Raw genomic sequence first — 25,993 nt, 5'->3', positions numbered from 1 at the left:
TAATTCTGACATAAGGTCTATAGTCTTAAAGAGGAAACCCGCTACATTTTCCCCGTTAGTAACAAGGGATCTTTTATATGCACCATCCCACAGACAGGATATCACATACCACCAGACCTTGCCGTTTAAGGTGCGCGGGTGCGATCGCGCTCGTACAGCGCACGTAATTTCAATCTGGCGAGTGTGAAAAATAACGCACTTAAGTACCACTTAACAAACAGCGCACCTAAAATCATTTTGTATTCTGATTGCTACTATTTACCTTATGTAGCTGATAGAAAGATCCGTTTAATAATACCAGAAATTGTTGTTGCTTTTTACGAGAACGATAGCGTTCATGCAAGATTTTAATATATGACTGGTACTTATCTTTGCTGTACAAATCGGAAAACACAGGTTTAATAGACATCTTCGAAGACGTACCAATGATCACGAGCTTTAATATATCAATCGTGGTGCATTGGCTAGAACAAGAAATAGCCCGACAGGGATCGATCCTAGACTGACCGCGCATCAAGCGAGCGCTTTACCACTGGGCTACGTAACTCACTCAAAGGTATTAAAAAATAAATCCAAAACTAATAGAACGGAGGGACTGGAAGAGGAAGGAGGAAGAAGAAACCCGTGCCAGGGACGGCTCGGATGGGGGGGGGGGGGGGGGGGAGAGACAAAGCTGGCGGCTCCCTTCTGCGTCGCCGCCCCTACCGAGTTCGCCGGAGAGGACGCGATCGCCATCGGCGCCTGCATCCCCGGATCAGCCGTATTCGAGCCTGGACATCGCGATGTGCCAGCCTCCAAGGGCGGTACCACCGACCTCCACTCCCCGGACGCCGACTCCGGTGCAGCGGCCAATTATACCGACCGCTCCCGTTGACTAGGCACAGGGACATGTTGTTGTTGCGGCGGCGAAGCGGAAGGCGACCGCACCACCTGGACGCCGACTTGCACTAGGCACAGGGACATGTTGTTGTTGCGGCAGTATATGCAGGGGGCGAAGCGGAAGGCGCTACATCACCGACCACCACCTGGACGCCGACTCCGGAGTGCAGCGGTCATTTATACCGACCGTAAATCCCGTTGAGTCGGCACACGGGACATGTTGTTGGACGTAAATGTTGCGGCGGCGAAGCGGAAGGCGACATCACCGAGCCACCCAACCAGCCAAGACCAAGCCGCCGCCGGTAGCCCCGCCCCTGACGACGCCAAATGGGTCCTTGCCATCAACGGACTTTTTCGACGCCAACTGCAAAACAGTATATGCAGGGGGACACGCGATTGTTATCCACAAACAACTTCGGGGAGGATACCTCAATGCGGACTGGAGACCACTGGATGACGGCAGCAGCTACGAGCTACACAACAAGATCTTTGAGTGGAATACTTGGAGTAGTCGTCACGCACCGGAGGGACCAGACCTACAGACGGTGCATCTTGTTCGCCAAGATCGACAACAGATCCATACACAAGATGATCAGTGCAGTCTGCGGCCCCGGCTACTCCAGTGTAGTTCAGACACTACGTCAGCGAAAAAACCAACTGCCGTAACTCCGGGAATCTCCAGCCTCTCCGAAGTAGAAACCAACCTAACGGCCTTAACGAGGCCACTCACGTGGACATATATATCGGACTTTAAACTTTTAGACCTTCGTTCAAAAGTTTATGTCGAAATTACTCTCTTTTTTTAATATTATTAAATAGTCCGATCCTCTCTTCTTTCTCTTATTTATTTTTGGACTGTCCTTCTAAAATGCTCCAAATTATATAAATATTCGACCGAGCAGTCAATTCTTTTTTTTTTTGGCGTGTAATTGTTTTTTTTTTTTTTTTTTTTTTTTTTTATAATTCTATTAACTTTTTTACTAATTGCTATTTTCAAAATTCTGACCATTTTCAACTCTACCCCCCCCCCCCCCCCCCCCCCATCTTATCTAATTTCTTTTTAACCACCCGATCTAATCTAGCGACCAAATTTAATGAGTAGAATTTTCTTTATTAATTATATTAGAGATGCGCATCAAAATTTTAAAGGCCCACTATTTAATTTTTGGATGTAAATTTCAAAATTGTCCGCTTATTTTATTTCTGTCCCGGGACAACCCCTGGCTATCCAGAGACAGGCCCCGGGACGGACATGCTCGAAACTCTAGTGGTATATGAGCATGTACAAATTATTCGCACTCGCACTCGCAAAACTAATAACAGCAACACAGTTGATAAACCATCATAATTTATTAACATGTTAGTAACATTTTAAGACATGTAAACTATGTAATATCAAAATATTATGTAATGTTTCGTAGTATAATAAATTGCCTCTAAAATGTACAATTATTGACCTGTATTTTGTTTCCCGTATTGTTGATGTCCGAAACGAGATTTGTTATAGAAGACATTAAACATATCTTATTGTATTTACTTAAATAAAAATTCATAATTCTAAAATAAACTTAAAACAATAATCTATATAAGACTCCAGCATTCAAGTAAATATTTATAAAATGTTTACCAAATAACGTAGACTTGAAGACTGAGTAACCAACAATTCCTTCACATACTTCAGCTATATTTTTTAAAGTTTGATTTTAAAATGTGGGATTTCATTTTGGAATGATATATACAACCATATCTAAATAGAGTTACTTCAGGTGATAAATGTGATTGGATATTTTGAAGATAATTGCTCGTTTTCATCAATCAGTTTGGATAGAATTTAGGTATTAGATATGAACTGTAGGAAACAAGGAGATACACTAATGCTGTGTCTGTATTTTATATTACTTTGTATATAACCTTTTTTTTGTTAGCGTTTATTCATAATTTCTTTTTAATCATGAACATATATCAATGCAAAACAATAGGGTAATGTTTTTGTTAGAAACACAGTTGAATTTACTTGTGGTGTTTCATATTTATAAGATACACTTATTTTTGTTGCGAAATTTTAAACAGTAATGTATTAAATACCATAGATCTTACATATATAGCTAGTATCTAAGAATGAATTCTGTTACAGATCTAAATCAGACTTATCTAGATCTATGTTAAATTGTTACCATTATATATATACAACCCAGGTATATGCCTTAAAAGATTCACTCTACGTTGTGATACAATATTCCCACGAGGGGTTCTATGATACAATGACCCATCAAAAGCATAATTTTCTATTAATAGACAATCCGCATAGTTTCCATTAAACAATCCACAGTTTATTTTTGGACAGTCTACGGCATTGAGTGTTTCGGTTGGACGTACTCTACGTTATGGTACAGTATCCCGCGGAGGGTGGCGGCGCCTGGCCTTGTCGGGCTGGAGTTCGCCTGGGGCGTCCTTTGGGACTACTAGCTTTCCCTTGCGACTTGCGCGTCTTTCGTTTCCTGTGACGGGCAAGGTCGCGCTCTGTCGGGTATACCATCGGTCCCGAGTCCTTCACCGTGGACTTGTTAATGAGCGGCACGTCGTCTTTCGGAGTCGGGATGAGCTGGTCCACCTTGTAGGACCGACCGTTGACGTTGCTGTCGAATCGCACTCTGTTCTTGTGTTTCTGGTGGTGCTGGTCATGGTGGGAGTGCTTACGTTTGTGGTGCTTCTTGTGGTGCTTCCCATGCTTCTCGTGCTCCTCATGCTTCTCGTGCTCCTCATCCTTCTCTTGCTCCTCATCCTTCCGATGCTCCCCGTCCTTCTGATACTCCTCATCCTTCCGATACTCCTCATCCTTCTGATACTCCTTCTGATATTCCTCATCCTTCTGATACTCCTCGTCCTTCTTATACTCTTCATCCTTCTGATATTTTTGAAGCTTCTCGTGCTTCTTTTCCTTATGATGTTTCTGATGCCTTCGATTCCTCTGGTCCTGAATATTTTTGTCCGACGGTTCTTGGTCCACGGTCCTGGACTTCACATACATCGTCTTCTGACTCTCCGATGACACCGATTGCTTGGACGATGGTGGTGAAGCGGGCAACATGGACGCTTTTGGTGGCGGGGGCGATTTGGCTTTCGGTGACCTGGAAGACCTAGCCCTGTGGTAGTTTTCTCCACTCGTCCCTGGCACCTGTTTGTCCTCCACAATATGCTGTCTTCTCGATTCAGTTTTATTTGGAATTGCGGGTGATAGTGATCGCCTGGCATGGCTTCGATGTTCATTTTTATTTGAATGTGCAGGTGATGGCGATCGCTTGTCATGGCTTCGATGTTCATTTTTATTTGAACATGCGGGTGATGGCGATCGCTTGTCATGGCGTCTATGTTCAATTTTATTTGAACGTGCGGGTGATGGCGATCGCTTGTCATGGCTTCTATGTTCAATTTTATTTGAACGTACGGGTGATGGCGATTGCTTGGCTGGACTTCTAATTTCATTTTTATTTGAACGTACGGGTGATGGCGATCGCTTGTCATGGCTTTTATGTTCAATTTTATTTGAACGTGCGGGTGATAGCGATCGCATGGCAGGACTTCTAATTTCATTTTTATCTGAACCTTCGGGTGATGGCGATTGCGATCGCGATCGCGTTCGCGTTCGCGTTCGTGTTAGTGTTCGTGATCGCGATCCGTCAGTTTTGTGACGTTTGTGAGGGCTGCTAGTTTCGACTTCGGATATCCAAGCTTCTACAAACTTTCTTTTCTCCGATTCGTTGGCGTCGGGCGCAGTGATCAGGTCGTTCACGAAGTATCGATGCGCCGTTTGTGCACCCCACTTGTTAGAGCTGTTGGAATTTTGAGGAGTCTTTGATCTCCTTGTTCCGGGAGATTTCGCAGACTTAATTGATCTGTGGCTTCTCTGAGATTTTGCAGGTGATGATGGAGGTAGCAGTGGCTCTTCCGGTGCCGACGTCTTACATGATTCTAAGTTTGACAGAAGGGCGAAGGGCTCCGACAGACCAGGTTTGTAGGTCACGAAAAGCCTGTTACGAGACTTCGAGGTGCATACCGATACAGGGTTCAACGCAAGGGAGTGCACTCCGCTCACCTCCTTGTGACTGTTGTCGTTCGTGTTTGTTTGACTGATCGGATAAATTTTAGCAGTGGGTTTCGACACAGGGCGTTTCTTCCGCAACTTTGTCCTTTTCCGTGACTTTTTTCTCTTATATGGCCCTATCCTATTCGGCGAGTTCGACATTTTCCGTTTTGTCGACTGCCGTGTTGTCATTCTATGACATTCGTCCTCTTTCATCATCTCACTAGGCACACTAACATTCTTTTTCGAATCGATAACTGCAGGCATCATAAAGGAAGTAGTAGATGATGTTATAGACGAGTTACTTGATTTGTAATGCTTCATTAACATCTCAAAAAACTTACAATTCATACCTGGGATTTTCCACAGTTCGTCCATATGAGCTATGGCAGGACGGCATCTTCGTTTTCTTTTGTACATGACAATGTTGCGAGCCAAATCAAGTGGTAAACCAACTTTGGAGATTAAAGTCCTAACTGTACACTGGTTTATATCGACCAAAGTCATTGTTGCTATTATTATCACGAACTTAGGATTTTAATGACATTCCCAGGAGAAAAAGTATTTTATATAAACTGTTTACATCGAATAAACGTTGCGACGTCATAGTTCTGAAAATAAACCAATGACGTCATAGTACGTAAGATATAATTATTCTCTCCCACGGTGTACACGGTGTACACGTTCGCAAACGGCGGCGATCGAATCAATCATTTTATATATACAGAATCGGTTATGAACATCCGCTACAGGGGCGTAGGCTGGGAGGGGGGTTCAGACGACCCCCCCCCCCCCCCCCCCCCCCCGCTGAAGCAAATGGTCCGCTTTCAGTACTAAAACATACAGGTTTATAAATATGGAGTTTTGGGTGGTGCAAAAACAAAATAGAAAAAGGTCCACTTGGTTCATATTCGAACACACACCACCCCCCCCCCCCCCCCCCCACCCCCCCGGTCCAGATCACGCTACGCCCCTGCGCTACATTTTAATATTATGTTTGTTTTGTTTTGTTTGTTGTTTTTGTTTTGTTTAAAAACTCCTTTTTTGAAGCATGTTTCCAGGGGCTTTTAATCAAAGTTTTAATTAGGGCCTATAGGCCTATCAGAATTTATTCCCAATCAGGAGCACACCATGGTTAAGTCGCGTTTGGTTCGCCTATGCACACTGCACGTGCGTTCACTTGCTTTGATATGGGAATCCTCCATTTTTGTTTTGTGTTTGTCAGCGAAATTGAGTTTTCAGCTGGGATGTATGCGATCATTGGAACTGATTGAATGCTAGGACGCTTCTCGTTTTGACAGCCTGCACCACCAGGTTGGAGTCTTTTCTAGCGAGATTCCTTACCTCCACGACTTAAATTTGTCAACATGCTATTCGGTGACTCGTATGACAGCCATTCTACAGAATGCCAGGGTTGTTCGCATTTAGTATCTACATGTGTGAGCATGTCCCAGCAGAACTGGAAGATTGACATTCTAACATTATATGGCTTAAAAGAAAGAAAGAGAAAAAAAGGAGGGGGGGGGGGGGGGGTACAGACAAAATAATTTAGGATTTTTTGTATTTAGTTTTTTTCCTACTCCTTGATGTTTTAATGTAATAATAGGCCAAATAAATTACAACGGAAGAAATATCTAGGCTATATTCCCCAAAATAATATAAATTTACACTTTATGATTTAGCCCTACTTACGTTTTAGTATCACTGCTTCTGTAATACAATACTAATGTGTATAATATATGTATAAATCAAACACTGAACAGGTGCGGAGAGGGGTCTAGACTTTCGGAGAGAAGTGTTACGGTTTCCCGGGAAAAAAAGAAAATGAATTTGAGCGGGGTAGGATGGGGTGGGTTGGGTTTGGAGTTCAAGTCCCGAAATCCCCCATCTGCATAGTCGTCTGATCTTCGTAAACCAAGATACCATTCCACATCGTATATTGTATTTACCATACAGTACATTGGCTTGTAAAGAAGACGCGTAAGCATCTGAAAATAACTTTCATTCATTTTCTAATCGTATAGCAGGCTGAGGGAGATAATTCAAAGAGGATTAAACAAATGTTATGAGATAACTTATCTCTCGTATTTCAGACATACACTACACAAAATGTGTACGTAAACGTTTTATTTTTAGGTGAAAATGGTAGAGGAAGGAATGCGATTTGAGGGTAAGAGAAGGAATATGTAGAGCGAATTGGTAGAGAAAAGAGGAAGGGAGGGGAGGGGGAGAAGAGGGAATGGAAATGGAGAAAGGCATATCAACAATGAATTGTTGTTCACAGGCCCGAAGAAAACACTGGAGGACGAAAATGTACGTGGGTGCGTTGTGTTTTTTGGTCCTGTTGTATATAGATAATGATAAAATATGCCTTGCGCCCCCGTAGAGACTGTTCTCCTTCGTATGGAGAGTGCTCCCCCCCCCCCCCCCCCCCCACACACACACATACTCCTCCAGATAGCCCGATTCAGAACAAAAATATTTCTGGAGTACGGAAACATTGTCCTCAAATCGCCTAAAATTAATAGTTTTTCATAAAAATGTATTTAGAACCAGCGTATATCAATATAAATGCACTAATACCTTCACCAAGGGCGGATCCAGTGAAAATATGTACATTTGTTGTGGGATTGGGGTGGGGGAGGCAGAGAACTAAGGGGAAAGAACATATGGACCAGTTTATAAAAAGGGCAACCCCCCAAAAAAAGCCACAAACAAAGGCATTTGAATATATTTGGGGGGAGGGGGAAGGGTGACTGACCTCCAGACCACATACACCCTTTTCGATCCGCCTCTGTTAACCGTAATATCGGAACGGATATCAATGTTTTCAAACATGTTTATCTGACTAACAATTTTCGACCAGTAATTAATAATTTTGATATTTATTTTGACAGAGAAGTGGGGGGGGGGGGGGGGGGGTAGAGGGGAGGGGAGACGAGGAGAGGGGAGATGAGGGAAGAATAGTGGAGTGGAGAGGGGGAGAGGGGAGAGGAGAGGACAAAATGGAGGGTAGTGGGGTGAGAGAAGGGTTAAAAAAAAAAAAAAATAAAAAAAAAAAAAAGCTTACTTTAAACATTTATTACGGTCATACAAAATGAGCGGTTTGGGGACTTGCTAACAAACAAGACCTATTCCTACATTTTACAATACATATTTTTATTTTTGCAAACAATACCACAAACACACAATAATTTCACGAGTAGATCTAGGTTTGTGTAATTATAGAGGGGGCCCGTAACATTAATGTCAAGTCCTTCGGTGGCGTTGATAACAAGATTTATCACCTGATACAAATGTAAATGTAATTACTTAACCAAAAATATTGCGGACTCGGGTCCCTTTGACCCCATCCTAAATCGGCTCCTGAATTTAACTTGTTTCAGAGAATAACAGAAAGAAGAAAAAATAAAGAGGATATAAATATCTGTAATGGTTAGCTGTTAATGAGAATCTTATTAGAAAGAAAGAAAGAAAGAAAGAAAGAAAGAAGGAAAATATTTTATTTAACGACGCACTCAACACATTTTATTTACGGTTATATGGCGCCAGACATATGGTTAAGGATCACACAGATTGAGAGAGGTAACCCGCTGTCGCCACTTCATGGGCTACTCTTTTCGATTAGCAGCAAGGGATCTTTTATATGCACCATCCCATAGACAGGGTAGTACATACCACTGTATTTGATATACCAGTCGTGGTGCACTGGCTGGAACGAGGCATAATAAAGGCGGTGATCTATACTATACTGTTTGTAGAATGGTGCATATAAAAGATCCCTTGCTGCAATAATTGAAAAGAATAGCCCATGGCGTAGCGGAAGCGGGTGTCCTGTCTAATTATCTGTCCAACGGGGTAAGAAGTAGCCCATTGGTTAATCGCTCGTCTGTCTTTGAACTAGTTCTCGTTCCAGCCAGTGGACCACGACTGGTGTATCAAAAGCCGTGGAATGTGCTGTCATGTCTGTGGGATGGCGCACATAAAAGATCGCTTGCTACCAATAGACACATATAGTGGGTTTCCTATCTTAGACTGTCAAAATTACCAAATGTTTGACAACAGATGATTAATTAATGTGCTCCTAACTTTTCTTCCTCCCTAAGTAGCATACTAAAGAGGCTATACTGACTTCGCTGCCATAGAGGGGCGGGACGTAGCCCAGTGGTAAAACGCTCGCTCGATGCACGGTCGGTCTGGGATCGATCCCCGTCGGTGGAACCATTGGGCTATTTTTCGTTCCAGCCAGTGCACCACGACTGGTATATCAAAGGCTGTGGTATGTACTACCCTCTCTGTGGGATGGTGCATATAAAAGATCCCTTGCTGCTAATCAAAAAGAGTAGCCCATGAAGTGGCGACAGCGGGTTTCCTCTCAATATCTGTGTGATTCTTAACCATATGTCTGACGCTATATAACCGTAAATAAAATGTGTTGAGTACGTCGTTAAATAAAACATTTCTTTCTCTTTGCTGTCATAGTTAAGATGTTTTCGACTAACAGAGCATTTTTAATTACTAAAATTACATAGTAAATAAATATTCTTGTTTAGAATATCAATGTCTGTACATTCAGTTCTTTCTGATCGTGGAGCACAGGCTGGAGTAAGAAATAGTACAGTACAATTTCGATCTTCTTGAGTTATTCATGCAAAGATTATGTGTGGGATCGATTCATTTGTCGGGCGGTATTTAGCTCAGTCGGTTATGCGCTCGTCTGAGGTGCCGAGTTCAACTGATTGAGGTTTTTTTTCTCTCGTCCCAACCAGTGCACCACAACTGGTCAGAGGCCGTGGTATGTGCTTTCCTGTCTATAGGAAAGTGCATATAAAAGATCCCTTGCTGAATTAGGAAAATGTAGCGGATTTCCTCTGTTGACTACGAGTCAGAATTACCAAATATTTGATGTCCAATAGCCGATGATTAATTAATCAAACTGCTCTTGTGGTGTCGTTAAACAAAACAAACTTCGATTCATTTGTTGTTATTTAAAAAATCATAAATGTATTAAAAAAATACATTAAAAAGTAGAAAAGTATGGCACTTCTACAACTATATAGAAATCTCGAAATGTTGAGGGGAAATAACTCTTGATAAAGTAAAAAAAAAGGCGTAACGAGATGTAGTAAAAGAAAATGGTGGGTCATGCGAACCGTCGTTTGCAGTGCGTAGATATTGAGTAGCTTCTCAAAGGAGTACCAATTTATTGACATTACACCATTTCAAAAACAGTAAGACGTCAATTAAAGTGAAAATTTAATCATCTATTTATTTACAGATAACATATGCAACTGGTTTTGTACACCTGTTATGTGATGCATAGTTTCCCCGCCAATGGACTTCACCTACAACAATCAGATCGATCAGAAGAAGGACGTTATAAATAGAAAATGTATGTAGTATGTAATTATAGTTGTTAAAAGGGCTCTCTGTTACTCGTAAACATGTTAAATGGCAACAGACTGAGGACATTTCGATCCTGTCTGTGAGATGGTTCATATAAATTGATACTCGCTGCCGAATGATGATAAAGCTGTATCCTAACCGGCCGCGAGAAATCAATGATTTCTAAAATAATCGCTCGCATCGCTCGCGTCGCTCGCGGCCGGTTAGGATACAGCTTAAGAGTACTCGTGTGAGTCATCGTTTCTCTCTCTCTCTCTCTCTCTCTCTCTCTCTCTCTCTCTCTCTCTCTCTCTCTCTCTCTCTCTCTCTCTCTCTCTCTCTCTCTCTCCCTTCCCCCTCTGTGTGTGTGTGTGTGTGTGTGTGTGCCTGCCTGCCTGTTTGTCTGTCTGACCCCCCCCCCACCCCACTTATTTCATTCGCTAGAACAAATGTTGGAATTGCCATTTTGTAACATTTATTCGAATACTAAATCGATTTTTTTTCAGAAAATCGCCGTTCCTTTTTTAAATATTGTACTCTATATTGGTTTTAACCTGTAGTGTATAATACTACATAACGAGTGTATACTATGTAGCCAGTGCACCACGACTGGTATATCAAAGGCCGTGGTATGTACAACCATGTCTGTGGGATGGTGCATATAAAAGATCCCTTGCTGCTAATCGGAAAGAGTAGTCCATGAAGTGGCGACAGCGGGTTTCCTCTCAATATCTGTGTGGACCGTAACCATATGTCTGACGCCATATAACCGTAAATAAAATGTGTTGAATGCGTCGTTAAATAAATCATGTCTGTCTGTCTGTATACTATGTAAACGAATTATATATATATATATATATATATATATATTTATTTATATATATATATATATATATATATATTATATATATATATTTATTTATTTTGAATACAGTCATACATACATACACACACACACACACACACACACACACACACACACACACACACACACACACACACACACACACACACAGACATACATACATACATACATACATACAAACAATATATTATAGATATTCATACATCAGTACATACTAGCCAGTGCTAGGTTTGCCCAATCTGTAATGCATGTAAACGGGATCGACCGCATTGCATGTAGGCCCCATGCATATGGTTGAGTTAAAGAGCATTCTTTTTAAGGATGACTCGATAGCTCAGAATGTATCGTAGCAAGTATGCAAGTTGCGGGCGAATCAGTGCCACAGGTTCGAGTCCCAGCAACGCCATGAGACAACTGATGAGACCAAAAAGGATTTAATTATCCCCTGCGCCAATTCATTAATATCTATGTATGTAATAGTCAAACCTAACATACATACAATATATAAATATTCATACATCAATATATACATACAGACGTTTGATTACAAGCAAAGTGTCTTGTCTTTATTTTGGAGTATAATGTAGAATTTTTCTAGGGAGAATATTTTCTTATTCCCTTCAGCCATGGCTTTTTCTGACACAAAAATAACCCCTGCTTTAAATAAACACAAAAAACATATCCTGCGGGCAGAACCTTTTCTTTTTTTTTGCTTTTAATATATTAAGTAACAAGCTTTCGCGATTGAAGAGCTATTTGCCTCAGTGACATTCCAATTTTAGAACAGTTCTTAGATCTGTCGGATCGATGCGAAGTGAGAACTGCTCGTGGGGAGATCAATAAACTCAACCACTGCCTGCCGACCAGATCTACTTCCATCATGGCCGCCTGAACGCGTGCGGCGCAGACGTCAAAGAGAAAAAATGGATTTAAATCGAAAACAAATTTCTTGGTAATTCTGGACTCACGACAGAAGCTTTATTGTGATCCCCCTTCCACAAAGAAGGTAAGCCTTAGCCCCCCCTTTCTGTCTTAATTGTTCAGTCATAGAAATTGCTATCTTAGAAGTTCAGCTTTGCCCCAAAACTCATCCTGACTTTCCAATTATATAGCTTAATTTTAATAAACACAAAATGGTATGAGTGGAACACATACATTTTGAAGAACGTTAAGTCCAGACGGTAGAAAATTAATCACGGCTCCGAGGAAATATGGTAAACATTTTGACTTGAGCGCAATTACTTGGGTATAAATCAGTTATTGATCGCAGAGGGATTCCAAGGAAGGCCAAAGTATAGGCCTGCATCATATGTTTGTATCGTTCCTCGTCTAAAGAACGACGGGCAGAGATCGAAGTTCTATTACGTCTAATCTCTGATACCTACATAAGGGCGACCCATAGTCTGGACGAGTGTTGACATTATCTCTAAAAGACGAGTGTTGACATTATCTCTAAAAGACGAGTGTTGTGTTAAGGAATCCATCAGAACGGACCGTTGATTAACCGCGGTATTTATTGCCACCAAACAGACACGACGAGTTTAAGGTGAGTCCTCGGTATGGAGTTTGAAAATTAACAAATTCGTTTTTCATAATGTATGCGTACGCATGAGTATATGTGCTTGTGTGTGTGTGTGTGTATATATGTGTGTGTGTGTGGTATGTCAGCGTCTCTCTCTCTCTCTCTCTCTCTCTCTCTCCTCTCTCTCTCTCTCTCTCTCTCTCTCTCTCTCTCTCATTTAACTATCATAAACAAAAAAACACAACACAACACAACACAATACAACAAAAATAAACAAACAAATACCCAAAACCAACAACAAAGAAAACAAACTCAGACAAACCACCTTCAAATTAATCGATATCTTATATAATATTTACGTAATTAAACAACACGATAAAACGAATCTTGTAACGTTCTAATAGGCTTACTCGCTTCGCCAAGAATCCGTAGCTAGTAATTGCAGTTGGAATTATACTTGAAGTAAACATGATGTGCAGGGCCGTACCCTGATCAAAATCCTAGGGGGGGCACTACTTTTTATAAACAAATGAAATAATATACAAATTAAACCTTGAGATGTGTATGCTATTTTCTGGAGTAAAAAAAAAAAGCACACACACGCACACGTAAACTTACACGCACACGCACACGCACAATGCGCAATAAGCCACAGGCCAGGATACAACTTGCGGCCTAACAAATCGGTTATATGCTACAGGTTGGGATCGGGTCAGAAAACAAAACTTGTACAATAACAATAACAATAATTTTAAAGGCCAAAGGAGATTTGATAGTAGTAGGATATTTAAACACAATCATTCAGGTTTATATGTATATAATAAAGGAAAATTGAAAACGTTAGTCAACGAAGTGTATACACAAAAGATATTAAATAAATGTATTATTTTAAGAATGGTATACCGCATGCATTAATTTTAGAACATTGTGACTTAGTGCAACAAAAGTTAATAAAATTAACTTTTTAAATTTCTACAGCTAACTCGGTGTGAAAGACCTCTCATCGAATACATAACACTTTAATACACCAATTTGACACAAGCTGATCAATATACAGCTGTATTCCATTGTTTACTGAAGTTAAAGTTTGTTTTTGTTTAACGACACCACTAGAGCACATTTATTGATTAATCATCGGCTATTGAATGTCAAACATTTGGTAATTTGTTACATATAAATCTTAGATAGGAAACCCGTTATATGTTACCATTAGTAGCAAGGGATTTTTTATTTGCACTATTCCACATACATGATAGCACATACCACGGTCTTTGATATACCAGCCACTGATGGGGAGCAGACTGTGCGTCAGACCGTGCGTTAAAGCACGCTGTTAGCTATCTGGGCTGTCTGTCCAGGACAGAGGGTTAGTTTATTTAGTGGTTAGTGAGAGAGAAGTCAGTGTAGTGACCTTACACTTGCCCGGGGTGGGGGGTGGGGTGGGGCGTAGCTCAGTGGTAAAGCGCTCGCTTGATGTGCTGTCGGTCGGTCTGGGATCGATCCCCGTCGGTGGGCCCATTGGGCTATTTCTCGCTCCAACCAGTACACCTGGCATATCAAAAGCTGTGGTATGTGTTATCTTGTCTGTGGGATGGTGCATACAAAAGATCCCTTGCTACTAATACAAAAATATTTGACATCCAATGGCCGATGAATAAGTAATCAATGTGCTCTAGTGGTGTAGTTAAACAAAACAAACTTAAACACCTGCCCATTGAATCTTTAAAAAAATCACTCTGGGTGGGAGCCGGTACCGGGATACGAACCCAATCCCTACCAGCCTTACGTCCGATGGCTTAACCACTACACCACATAGGCCGGTGAAATTAGGATCGTCTGACACTATATATAACTTATCAGTTTTTGGTCGGCCTGATGTTGATAGTAGCAAAAAAAGAAAGAAAGAAATGTTTTATTTAACGACGCACTCAACACATTTTATTTACGGTTATATGGCGTCAGACATATGGTTAAGTACCACACAGATATTGAGAGAGGAAACCCGCTGTCGCCACTTCATGGGCTACTCTTTTCGATTAGCAGCAAGGGATCTTTTATATGCACCATCCCACAGACAGGGTAGTACATACCACGGCCTTTGATATACCAGTCGTGGTCAACTGGCTGGAACGAGAAATAGCCCAATAGGCCCACTGTCGGGGATCGATCCCACACCGACCGCGCGCTGGACCACTGGGCTACTTTCCGCCCCCTTGATAGTAACAAGAAATTAGTTTGAAGCAAAACCAAACAAGCAGATTCGTCGGGAACTGGAGCCAACGAAATTAGTCAACCATATCGAGACTGGAACATCCAGTGGCGGATCCAGAAAATCCATTGGGGGGGGGGGGGGGGGGGGAGGGGGGCAATGACATGAGGCGGAATGCCAAGGGAACTTTGGGTGAGGTTTCCCGTAGGGATCGTAAAAAAATGAAAATTAATATGCAATAAAATTATAACTGACGCAAAATTAAGCGGGGCCCGGGCCCCTGGGGTCCCTCTGACATCTTTAGTTTCCATTAGTAAAGTATTACCCTTTATTAGACGGTCACTTGTCTTAGGCCTCAGTTACAAATGCACCGGTCGCCGTGCGGTGTGTGTGTGTGTGTGTAACCGTACGGTGTCCTGTCGTCCGCAACATCGGGAAAGAATCGTAGGGTTCTCCCAAAAATCTGTGCCATGGTCACATTAGATACGGTGTGTTTACGGCCACCGTACGGTCACCATACGATGCCCGTACGTTGTCCCGACATCGTAGAGACATCGTGTGGCCTCCCTGCGATGTCTCCAGATACCACAAGGTCACCTCAAGGCCGCCGCAAGGTCACCTCAAGGCCGCAAGGTGCCCCTACGATATGTCTGCGGTGGGTTTCTGATTTTAAAAATCGTACGGTCTTCAAAAAAGTATAATTCCGCATTAAAAGTTTACGATGACCCTACGATGCCCCAAAATCGGCTAAAAACTCAACGATGTCCGTAGGATATTCGTTGGATATCGTCAAAAACACACATCGTACGAGCATCTTACCCACTTACGATGCATTTGTGGCTGAGGCATAAAGAAGGCAATTTTTTGGTTATTTCGTTCGATGTCTGCTTTCAAGGCAGTATGACTGTAAATTTATTTAATTACAGTTCCCCAGTAGCACTGTTATATGGCGGAATCGCACGAAGCAGCCTCGAGCACCACTAAACAAAATTATGGACGTACAAAGTCCAATTTCTCTTCTATTTTCAGAACCCTCGACATATTGTCTGCATCCCAAGCTCTTCGATCTCAAATCGCAGATAGCTGGCGGTCGCTATACTGCACGGATGCGCACGCTTTATTCTGGAAGGAGTGACGAAAACATGTAGCAGACGACAGTAAGTTCGTACGGTTTGTGATTGGTTACTACGCACGATTAGTAAAACTAATTTTAGTTCTTAGGTGTTTCAAATGAAAACCGATCAATGTGAAGGATATTATTCTTATCATTATTATTAATTAATGTGGGTTTTTTTGTTTTTTATTGAACAAGTTTTATGTTTGTTAATATTCGTGGAACATCAATTCAGACATATCGTTCGTTTTGTTTACACTAATTTTCTTGTTTATATTCAATTACGGTTCACGCACGCTGTCCTGGGCACACATATCTGTGTCCAGAACAGTGCTTTAGTGGTTAGTGGTTAGTCGGAGTGAGAGAGACAGAGACAGAGAGAGAGAGAGAGAGAGAGAGAGAGAGAGAGAGAGAGAGAGAGAGAGAGAGAGAGAGAGAGAGAGAGAGAGAGAGAGAGAGAGAGAGAGAGGGTTTAGCGACTTTACACCAATCCATGAAATTATTAAAACTCTCTCTGGGTGGGAGCTGGTAACGGGATGCGAACCCATTGCCTACCAGCCTTATGGTCGATGGCTTAACCACTACAGGTCAGGTTACGCATATCAAACGGACACTATAAGACAAGTATTTCTTATAGATACGTTTCATACTGTATTCGTGGGATATTGACACATTAGTAAAGAACTAATTATTCTATTCCAGGACCAAAGAACACCCGAAGAATAGAACAACAGCAAAATTTTGTACTTAACTCCAAGAACAAAACTTAATATGTAACATCAGTAACAAGACTTGATACGTATCACCAGGAACAAGGCTTGATACGTAATTCCAGGAAAAAGACTAGTTGCGTAATTTCGGGAGCAAGACTACATACATAATTTCCAGAAACAAGACTAGATACGTAGGACCAGGAACAAAAACTAGTCCAGGAACAAGACTACATAATTCTAGAAACAAAACCATTTTAGTAATTCCAGGAACAGTACTTAGTTATATAAGAAGACAAGTTACCTAGTTCCAAATACAAGACCAGGTACATAATTCTAGAATTAAGACTAGTTGCATATTTCCAGGAACAAGACTATTTACATAATTCCAGGAATAAGACTAGTTCCCCAATTCTAGGAGCAAGATTTGTTACGTAATTCCAGGACCAGCTTACACACGGTTTTGTTCAGTCTGTACACGTTGACGAGGTAAACGATGCGGCCAGTCGAGAAAGCCGTGTACGTCGTGTCCGGCTTCCACGCCTTCATCGGCCTCCTGAGCGTGGTGATCGGCGTCATCTCCAGCATCAAGGCCGAGGTCTGGCTCGCCCACAGGGTCTCACCCATTTGGAGCGGCGCTTTTGTAAGTATTGTACAGGTACCATCGTCACAGGCAACGCTGGGAGGTGGGTGGGTAGGAGCAGGAGGGTCATTTTGTCCATTTAGACCTGTAGAAAAATCTCATCTGAAGTGGTGTGTGTGGAATCTCTAGCTGGAGGTGTGTGTGTGTGTGTGGGGGGGGGGGGGGGGGGGGGGGGCGTTGGGGGTTGGGACAAGCCATAGTTTTATTTTGTTTATGTAGAGCAGGGGAAAAACCCCAATATAACAACCGTACATTTTCGTCCTCAAATTTTACCCCTCCCCCGGCCCTCTGATTCCTAAAATGATCTCATAATCAAACACTTGACATTTATTAAATGTTAGAAAGTTATATTCAAGTTATAGTTTATTATTTGTACACCGCTGTTAATAGTCTGTATTTGTTGTGTCGTTATAGTTTTATTAAAATATAACCAGGCTAAAAGTGGCCCATGTCATTCTCATTCTATTGGTGCGAGACGTAGTCCAGTGGTAAAGCGCACGCCTGATGCGCAGTCGGTCTAGGATCGATGCCCGCCAGTGGGCCCTTTGGGCTATTTCTAGTTCCAGCCAGTGCACCACGACTGGTATATCAAAGGCCGTGGTATGTGCTATCCTGTCGGATAGTGTATAAAAAGGATCCCTTGCTACTATTGGAAAAATTGTTGCGGGTTTCATCTCTAAGGCTATATGTCAAATTACCAAATATTTGACATCCAATAGCCAATGATTAATAGATCAATGTGCTCTAGTGATGTCGTTAAACAAAACAAACTTTTCTCATTCCTAAAATGCAATCTGAGACTTGGTACATTACTAACGTTATAGATTTTTAACCATAGTAGTAGAGGTAGTAGAAGAAGTGGTGGTGGTAGTAAAAGCAATCTAATTAAAGTTAGCTCCACTATTACATGTGGATCTAACACCAGCCAGTTGGAGCTCATGTCCACCAATCAAAACCTTACTTGCAGAATACTGGCAGTGATTTAAAACTAACAACACTGCGGAGTCCCCAATGTCCAGGTAACATTTCGTCTGTAAATAATAATTTAAATATTGACCAATCATACTTCGCCTTTTATAACGTTATTTGGGAGCATACAAATTCTAAAAATATCGGGCGAGTCTATTTTAGTGGCCGCAGTACAGCGAACCATACCAATACGAACGGGGTGGGTTATCAGTCTTCAATTTTACATTAAAATTTATTTATTTATTTATAAAACCTCCGAGCTAAATCAGTCTTCAGTTTTACATTACAAATTATTAATTTTATAAAATAAAACATGTTTTAAGGCATTCGTAATTCACACGAAACATGTCGTTACCCTCAGGATAATTCGGAATGTTTTCAAATTATTTTTAAATCACTGGCAGGATTCTGCAAGTAAGGTTTTGATTGGTGGACATGAGCTCCAACTGGCTGGTGTTAGATCCACATGTAATAGTGGAGCTAATTTTAATTAGATTGTAGTAAAAGTTGTAGTAGTAGTAGTAGAAGTAGTAGTAGTTAGTAGCAGTAGTAGTAGTAGTAGTAGTAGTAGTAGTAGTAGTAGTAGTAGTAGTAGTAGTAGTAGTAGTAGTAGTAGTAGTAGTTAGTAGTAGTTAGTGGTAGTAAAAATAGTAGTAGTAGTAGTAGTAGTAGTTAGTAGTAGTAGTAGTTAGTAGTAGTAGTAGTAGTAGTAGTAGTAGTTAGTTAGTAGTAGTAGTAGTAGTAGTAGTAGTAGTAGTAGTAGTAGTAGTAGTAGTAGTAGAAGAAGTAGTAATAGTAAAGACATTACTACGTTAGTAAAAAATTAAATCTGGTCAACAATTGCGCATGTTCCCTTCTTTCCACCAATATATATGACATTCTAAAACAAATGAAATAAAATAATAATAAATAAGTTAATATAGAATAGACGCATTTGTTTTTATTTTAAGAACGCCCCCCCCCCCCCCCCCACACACACACACCAAACACGTTTTTTTTATTATATCAAAAACATTTCATCAAACAACGTTATATTTGTCATGAGACATATACTCTTCAAAAAAAGAAACGCAAAAGGGTACAAATGGGTTATAACTCCGATTTTATGTTTCCTACCGGTTCATGCTTTGTGAATATAAGGTCACTGCATGTCCCAAACACATTCCCACGGTTACATTCGATAAAACGCAGCTACTGTACAATAAAGTTCCAAAATGTGAATATTCGCAAAAACGCAGCCACGTGCAAACCATGTCACCACTGCACGTGCGTTGTCTGCACGTGCAACATGAACACCGACAGTATAAAAGTGCAGGGTGTTCGCTTGCCTGGCCTCTGTATCTGGCCGACAGTTGACAATCCAGGACATGCCACGTCTCAGTGAACCGCAGAGAAACAATGCCATCGGCCGACTAGACGCAGGCGAATCCAGAACGGCCGTTGCCAGGGCATTCCATGTGTCCCCAAGCACCATCTCCAGACTGTGGGACCGTTACCAGCAACATGGATCAACACGTGAACTCCCTAGATCCGGTCGACCACGGGTCACTACCCCCGGGCAGGACCGCTACATCCGGGTACGCCACCTTCGGGAACGATTGACTACTGCCACCTCCACAGCCGCAGCAATACCAGGTTTGCGCAGGATATCCGACCAGACCGTACGGAACCGCCTATGTGAGGTAGGAATTCGTGCCAGACGTCCAGTTCGAGGTGTCATCTTAACACCACAACACCGTCGACTCCGACTGCAGTGGTGCCAGATTCATCGACAATGGCCTCAACTGCGATGGAGACGGGTGTGGTTCAGTGACGAGTCCCGATTTCTGCTCCGACGTCATGATGGAAGATGTCGCGTGTATAGGCGTCGTGGTGAACGTTATGCGGCAAACTGCGTGCAGGAAGTGGACAGATTCGGCGGGGGTAGTGTCATGGTGTGGGCAGCCATCTCGCACACTGGCAGAACTGACCTGGTCCACGTGCAGGGCAACCTGAATGCACAGGGCTACATTGACCAGATCCTCCGGCCACACATCGTTCCAGTTATGGCCAACGCCAACGCAGTGTTTCCAACATGACAACGCCAGGCCTCACACAGCACGTCTCACAACGGCTTTCCTACAGAACAACAACATTAATGTCCTTCCTTGGCCATCGATATCACCGGATTTGAACCCAATTGAGAATCTATGGGACGAGTTGGACCGACGCCTCCGACAGCGACAACCACAGCCCCAGATCCTGCCCGAGCTGGCAGCAGCCTTGCAGGCCGAGTGGGCCACCATCCCCCGGGACGTCATCCGTACTCTGGTTGCTTCAATGGGCAGGCGGTGCCAGGCAGTTGTCAACACAAGCGGAGGCCACACCCGGTATTGACTCCAGATGACCTTGACCTTGGTGGTGTGTCCTATCACTTACTCACAATGGACTAGAGTGAATTGTGAACAATCCTGCAACATTTGGTAATTATCGGACTCACCATTCAATAATTAAATCAATTCTCCAAATGTTACGACAATGTGGTTTTGTGTTTCTTCTTTTGAAGAGTATATATACTCTAGACGTAACATATAATAATAAATCTATTTCAGATGGCTAAATATGCACGATTCTAGACTTGATATTGACTGGGGCAGCTATTTTTACTGGGGTTGTTGCTGATTCTTTGCTAATGTAGCTATTTTTACATTTGTTCATGACTCTTTACTAATTTAACTAATTTACATGTTTTTGTGTATGACTGTCTGGCATGCGAATTCAATAAAATGTGCACGTGTGTAGTGCCCACAAATGTCGTAACGACCACAAATGTCGCAATGTAACGCCCACAAATGTCGTAATCGACCACAAATGTCGCAAAATCGACCACAAATGTCACAAAGGTCTCGACCACAAATGTCGCAACATGATAACCACAAATGTCACAACCACAAATGTCGCAACCATCTACCACAAATGTCACAATTTACATTGGCGGTTTTTGTGATTTTTCTTCTTTTGTCGTTTTGGGGCGATACCCTTAGGTCAAATATAGTGTCCATTGCTTCGGCAGGATCACAGGTTCAATCCCCACTGTAGCATCTCCTAAAGTGCTACATTATTAGCACCAACTTAGTGGTTTGAAAACTCGATAATAAATCAATATTACATTGAAAAAAAATACTCTTGTACTATGTTCAGCACTATATAAGTAATGTTCGTGTGAACAAGACTGACATGTTCGGTTGAACCTGTTACATAGACATCTTGATTTAACAACCACTCCTCTTTAGCGGGCATTTCACACACTACTTTATGCATCTATTTTAATTGTATATAACGACCACCTGCTAATAGAGTTGACTTTTTGTAACTTCCTTTGTAAAGCAGCAATACAGAGATTTTACAGGAGAATGCCTAGAAAGTAAAAAATATGTGCATAATCCATTTGTTGAGGAAGTGTCCACTCATGGTGCGGTGAGTCGTCAGATCGATCTCACCTAGTGGACCCATTGAGCTATTTCTCGTTACAGCCAGTCACCACAACTGACGTAATAAAGGCCGTGGTATGTGCTATCCAGCCCGTGGTGTGGTGCTAATCGGAAAGAATATCCCATGTGCTAATAACACCCCCCCCCTCTCTCTCTCTCTCTCTCTCTCTCTCTCTCTCTCTCTCTCTCTCTCTCTCTCTCTCTCTCTCTCTCTCCATATATTTTGGTCAATCAAATACTGAATGTATGCTCGGCATGATCATAGGTTCAATCCCCACTGTAGCATACCCTAAAATGTTACATTATTAGCACCAACTTAGTGGTCTGAAAACACGATAATAAATCAATATTACACTGAAAAAAGCATTGTTGAATAAAATGACTCTTGTACCATGTTCAGCACTATATAAGTAATGTTAGTGTGAACATGACTGACATGTTGGGACGAATCTGCTATAATGGCCACCTTTATTTAACAACTAATTTAAAACGGGCATTTCACATTATACATTACGTATACAAATGCATCTATTTTAATCTATATATAGCGACCACCTGCTAATAAAGTTGACTATTTTAAAAGTTCTTTGTAAAGCATTTATACAGAGATTTTGCAGAAGACCTAACTAGTAAGTTAAAATATGTGTCTAATCCATTTGTTGAGGGACGTAGCTCAGCGCACGAGCATCCACTCATGGTGCATTGGGTCATCAGATCAATTCCACCTAGTGGACCATTTGAGCTCTTTCTCCTTCAAGCCAGTGATCCACAACTGGTGTAGTAATAGCCGTGATATTTGTTATTCTGTCTGCGGGATGGTGAATATAAAATACCCCTTGCTGTTAATCGGAAAAATTATCCCATGTGCTGAGCATTAGGGATGCGTCGTTAAATCTCTCTCTCTCTCTCTCTCTCTCTCTCTCTCTCTCTCTCTCTCTCTCTCTCTCTCTCTCTCTCTCTCTCTCTCTCCAGTGCTCCACAACTGGTGTATCAAAGGCCGTGGTATGTGCTATCTTGTCTATGGGATGGTGCATATAAAAGATCCCTTGCTGCTAATCGAAAATAGTAGCCTATGTGGCGGCGGCTGGTTTCCTTTCTCGCTATCAAAATGATCCTTAACCTATGTCTGACGCCATATAACCATAGATAAAATGTGTTGAGTGCGTGTCTCTCTCTCTCTCTCTCTCTCTCTCTCTCTCTCTCTCTCTCTCTCTCTCTCTCTCTCTCTCTCTCTCTCTCTCTCTCTCTCTCTCTCTCTCTCTCTCTGTCTCTCTCTCTCTCTCTCGGTCTCTCTTTTCTGTCTGTCTCTGTCTATATTCACACTCTGGATATTTTATTGTGTATCCCCCGGACCGCTATTTTCATTTACACTAAGGTCTTAGCGAAGCAGTGTTATACAATTATAATTGGCGTAGTTAACAGCCTAATAATTTCAGTCGGTAAATTTAACACTTCAAATAAAATAAAAATGTTTGAAATATATTTGCAAAGCCTTCATGAATCTCTTATGTCTGGCATTCAAAGGGTCGGCAAACTTTGTTACTGAACATGCAAGATGAAAGCGGCACATCAATTACCACTAACTAACCGATGATATAGTGATGCACTATGAAAACGCAACACCAACTTGGAAACTGACATATAAAATACTGAAAATTTAATTACAATGTATCAGACCTATACGAATGAACCAGGCATATCATTTTCTACATTCGTGTATCCATTTTCTACACTCGTGTATCTCAGCATATCACAATAGTTGGTTAATTTCACTCTGAGCGTCAAATAAGAAAATCTATATTACTAAATCAGTGTTGCGTTTTTACAGTTCATCAGTATGATATAGGTGTCTTTCCCGAAAAGCCTAATACGTTCTATACCCCCAGTGGGGGAAATAGGTATAACCAGCAGTGTAACAATAACTGTTGGGCATTGGCCAGTTTAATTGTGCGAAAGCAATTTAGCAGTTTTCATTAGGAATTTCAATGTCGATACATTTGAAAATACCATTAATGATGAGTATCGATACACTTATAATTCTTTCGTTGCTAATATTAACATTCGAAGTAGTGGACAGTGCAGGGAAAAGAGGTGTTTCTGCAATGGACGACGATATATATGACACTCTTGTTCAGATTTTGAGGGAAGACTTTAATATCCCCGTTAAAGAAAGAACAAACAAACAGGCGAATGCTTTAAGACAATTCTACCGCTATAAAGACTATTACAGTTATTACGTGGAAGGAAATCGTTTTATATTATTGTTTAAAGGTAAACCAGTTGTCAAGCAGTCGGAAATCTTATCAATCATAAATTCTGAATTTACTCAAAGCAAAGGAAGTGGAATGAGAAGTTTACATCATAAACTTAGAAAAAGTTTTGTGGCTTAGGGGAAACGAACATACGTCATCATCTGGAAACAAATCGTATAAATCGTATGTTAAAAGTTCGCTTTTCGAACGCAGCACCCCTTCGTTCAGTGACATGTAAACGTGTGTATGGTCATCTACAAATCGATTTACTAGACATGACTAAAGACAGTGTGCGGCACAAAGGCAACATATATAAGTATATACTAACAGTAATGGACATTTTTACGAGATATACATGACTTCGACCATTATCTGACAAAAGAAGTGCTTCTGTGAAACATGAACTGCAAAATATATTTCAGTGGTTCGGATTGCCAGTAATTGTGCAACATGACAAAGGTGGTGAATTCCGAGGGGCAGTAAAACGATTTCTAAGGAAAATGGGAATAAAAGATATAGCAAGCAGACCATACCATCCGCAGGCACAAGGAAAGGTAGAAAGATGCCATAGAACACTTCGCAATAAAATTGCGTTCGATCTGATAGCGATGGGGAGAGGTTTAGGGGTTAACTGGGCAAAACAGTTGTCACAGTATGAAACGATATTAAACGAAACGTCACGTAAATGTCTCAAATGGAAAACACCATTTCAAATTTTTATCGGACGGAAACGAATACAAGATCCAAGCAAAAGTAATGTAAATAAATGGTTACATCATTTAAAAGAATACAGAGCTAAGGCCTATAAGGCCACCCTCGAATGCAATGAACAGAATTTTAAATCTCGTATGCGAGGAATGCGTACCCCTATTTATGAAGTGGGTGACTCTGTTCTCATAAAATATAAAAATTCTAGGTATAAAATACAACGAAAACAAAGAATTTTGAAAGCTCATGTTGTTAAACGAAATCTAGACACACATATGTACAAAGTGACTTTTAAAACATCATCCGGTTCACGTAATACAAGTATAGTTTCAGTAAAAAATATGACAGCGGCTACGGTGCAATTTCAGCGGATCCAAGAAATTGGTAAAAGACTTAAGACTAGAAAATCTAAGTATCTTATATCCAAATATCACAACGATGCATTGCAAGATATTTCTGAACAGTTTGGTTTAAGCATAGTGTTTTACCCCGCTAGGGATGGCAATTGCCAGTTCAGTGCAATTGCACATCAGCTCCAAAAACACGGAGTGTATAGATCTGCCGAAACCTTGAGGCAAGAAATTGTAAAATACTTAAAGCTTCACCCGTATTTGGCGCAAAGCGCTATGGCTATTGGAAACGTTACAAGGTGGAACGCAAGCCTCACTGTATCAAGTGAGCAGTACCTGTCAGAAATGGAAAAAGATGGTACATTTGGGGATCAGATGTAAGTGAGATATACAATGTTCAGATTTTGGTTATTTCATCGCTTCAACATGGTACCACTCTGATCAGTCCTACTGGCTCATCAACATTTGATGACATGATACCGGTCATTATTTTGGGACACATGGCATCCATTACGTATCTCTTGATGGTGATCCAGAACAGGTGCATAATATCATCGAAAAAAGTCCACAGATATACCTTCCTGGGCAACTGAGTCCCATTATAGAACACACTTTAGTATGAATGGCTTCGCGCTAACGCGCTACGCCATTCATACAGTGTGTAAAGCGGTTTTGCGTTTCATACTAGCATGAAACTCAAAAAATTTCACGTTCAATTCTTATATATATATATATATATATATATATATATATATATATATATATATATATATATATATACAGCATATAGCACGGTCCATTGATGTACGATTTATTGATCACTGGTTGGAACACAT

The 25,993-nt window shown here is 41.3% G+C and overlaps 2 protein-coding genes across 3 annotated transcripts in view; one reads left to right on the top strand and one right to left on the bottom strand.

The window, feature by feature from the left end:
- Positions 1–3,256: 3,256 nt before the first annotated feature.
- LOC121369944 (serine/arginine repetitive matrix protein 1-like) lies at positions 3,257–5,467 on the bottom strand. Its single transcript, XM_041495027.1, has one exon. It carries the CDS (start codon positions 5,465–5,467, stop codon positions 3,257–3,259), a length of 2,211 nt encoding a protein of 736 aa, XP_041350961.1.
- Positions 5,468–6,874: 1,407 nt separating this feature from the next.
- LOC121370938 (transmembrane protein 196-like) overlaps positions 6,875–25,993 on the top strand; it is a 33,904-nt gene continuing 14,785 nt past the window's right edge. The window contains exons 1-4 of one of the 2 annotated variants that reach the window (XM_041496486.1): positions 6,875–7,281; positions 10,239–10,352; positions 15,971–16,098; positions 16,758–17,408. In XM_041496486.1, the coding sequence (XP_041352420.1) occupies positions 17,262–17,408 (147 nt within the window). In that variant the 5' untranslated portion in view covers positions 6,875–7,281; positions 10,239–10,352; positions 15,971–16,098; positions 16,758–17,261. Of the gene's footprint in view, positions 7,282–10,238; positions 10,353–11,825; positions 12,217–15,970; positions 16,099–16,757; positions 17,409–25,993 lie in introns of those variants that run through there. The other variant, XM_041496485.1, reaches the window with a different exon arrangement.

This window comes from Gigantopelta aegis, chromosome 4 (assembly GCF_016097555.1).
Source record: "Gigantopelta aegis isolate Gae_Host chromosome 4, Gae_host_genome, whole genome shotgun sequence".
Taxonomy (NCBI): Eukaryota; Metazoa; Mollusca; class Gastropoda; order Neomphalida; family Peltospiridae; genus Gigantopelta; species Gigantopelta aegis.
Note: the sequence above shows the minus strand (reverse complement) of the source record. Positions and strands in the feature narration are given on the sequence as shown.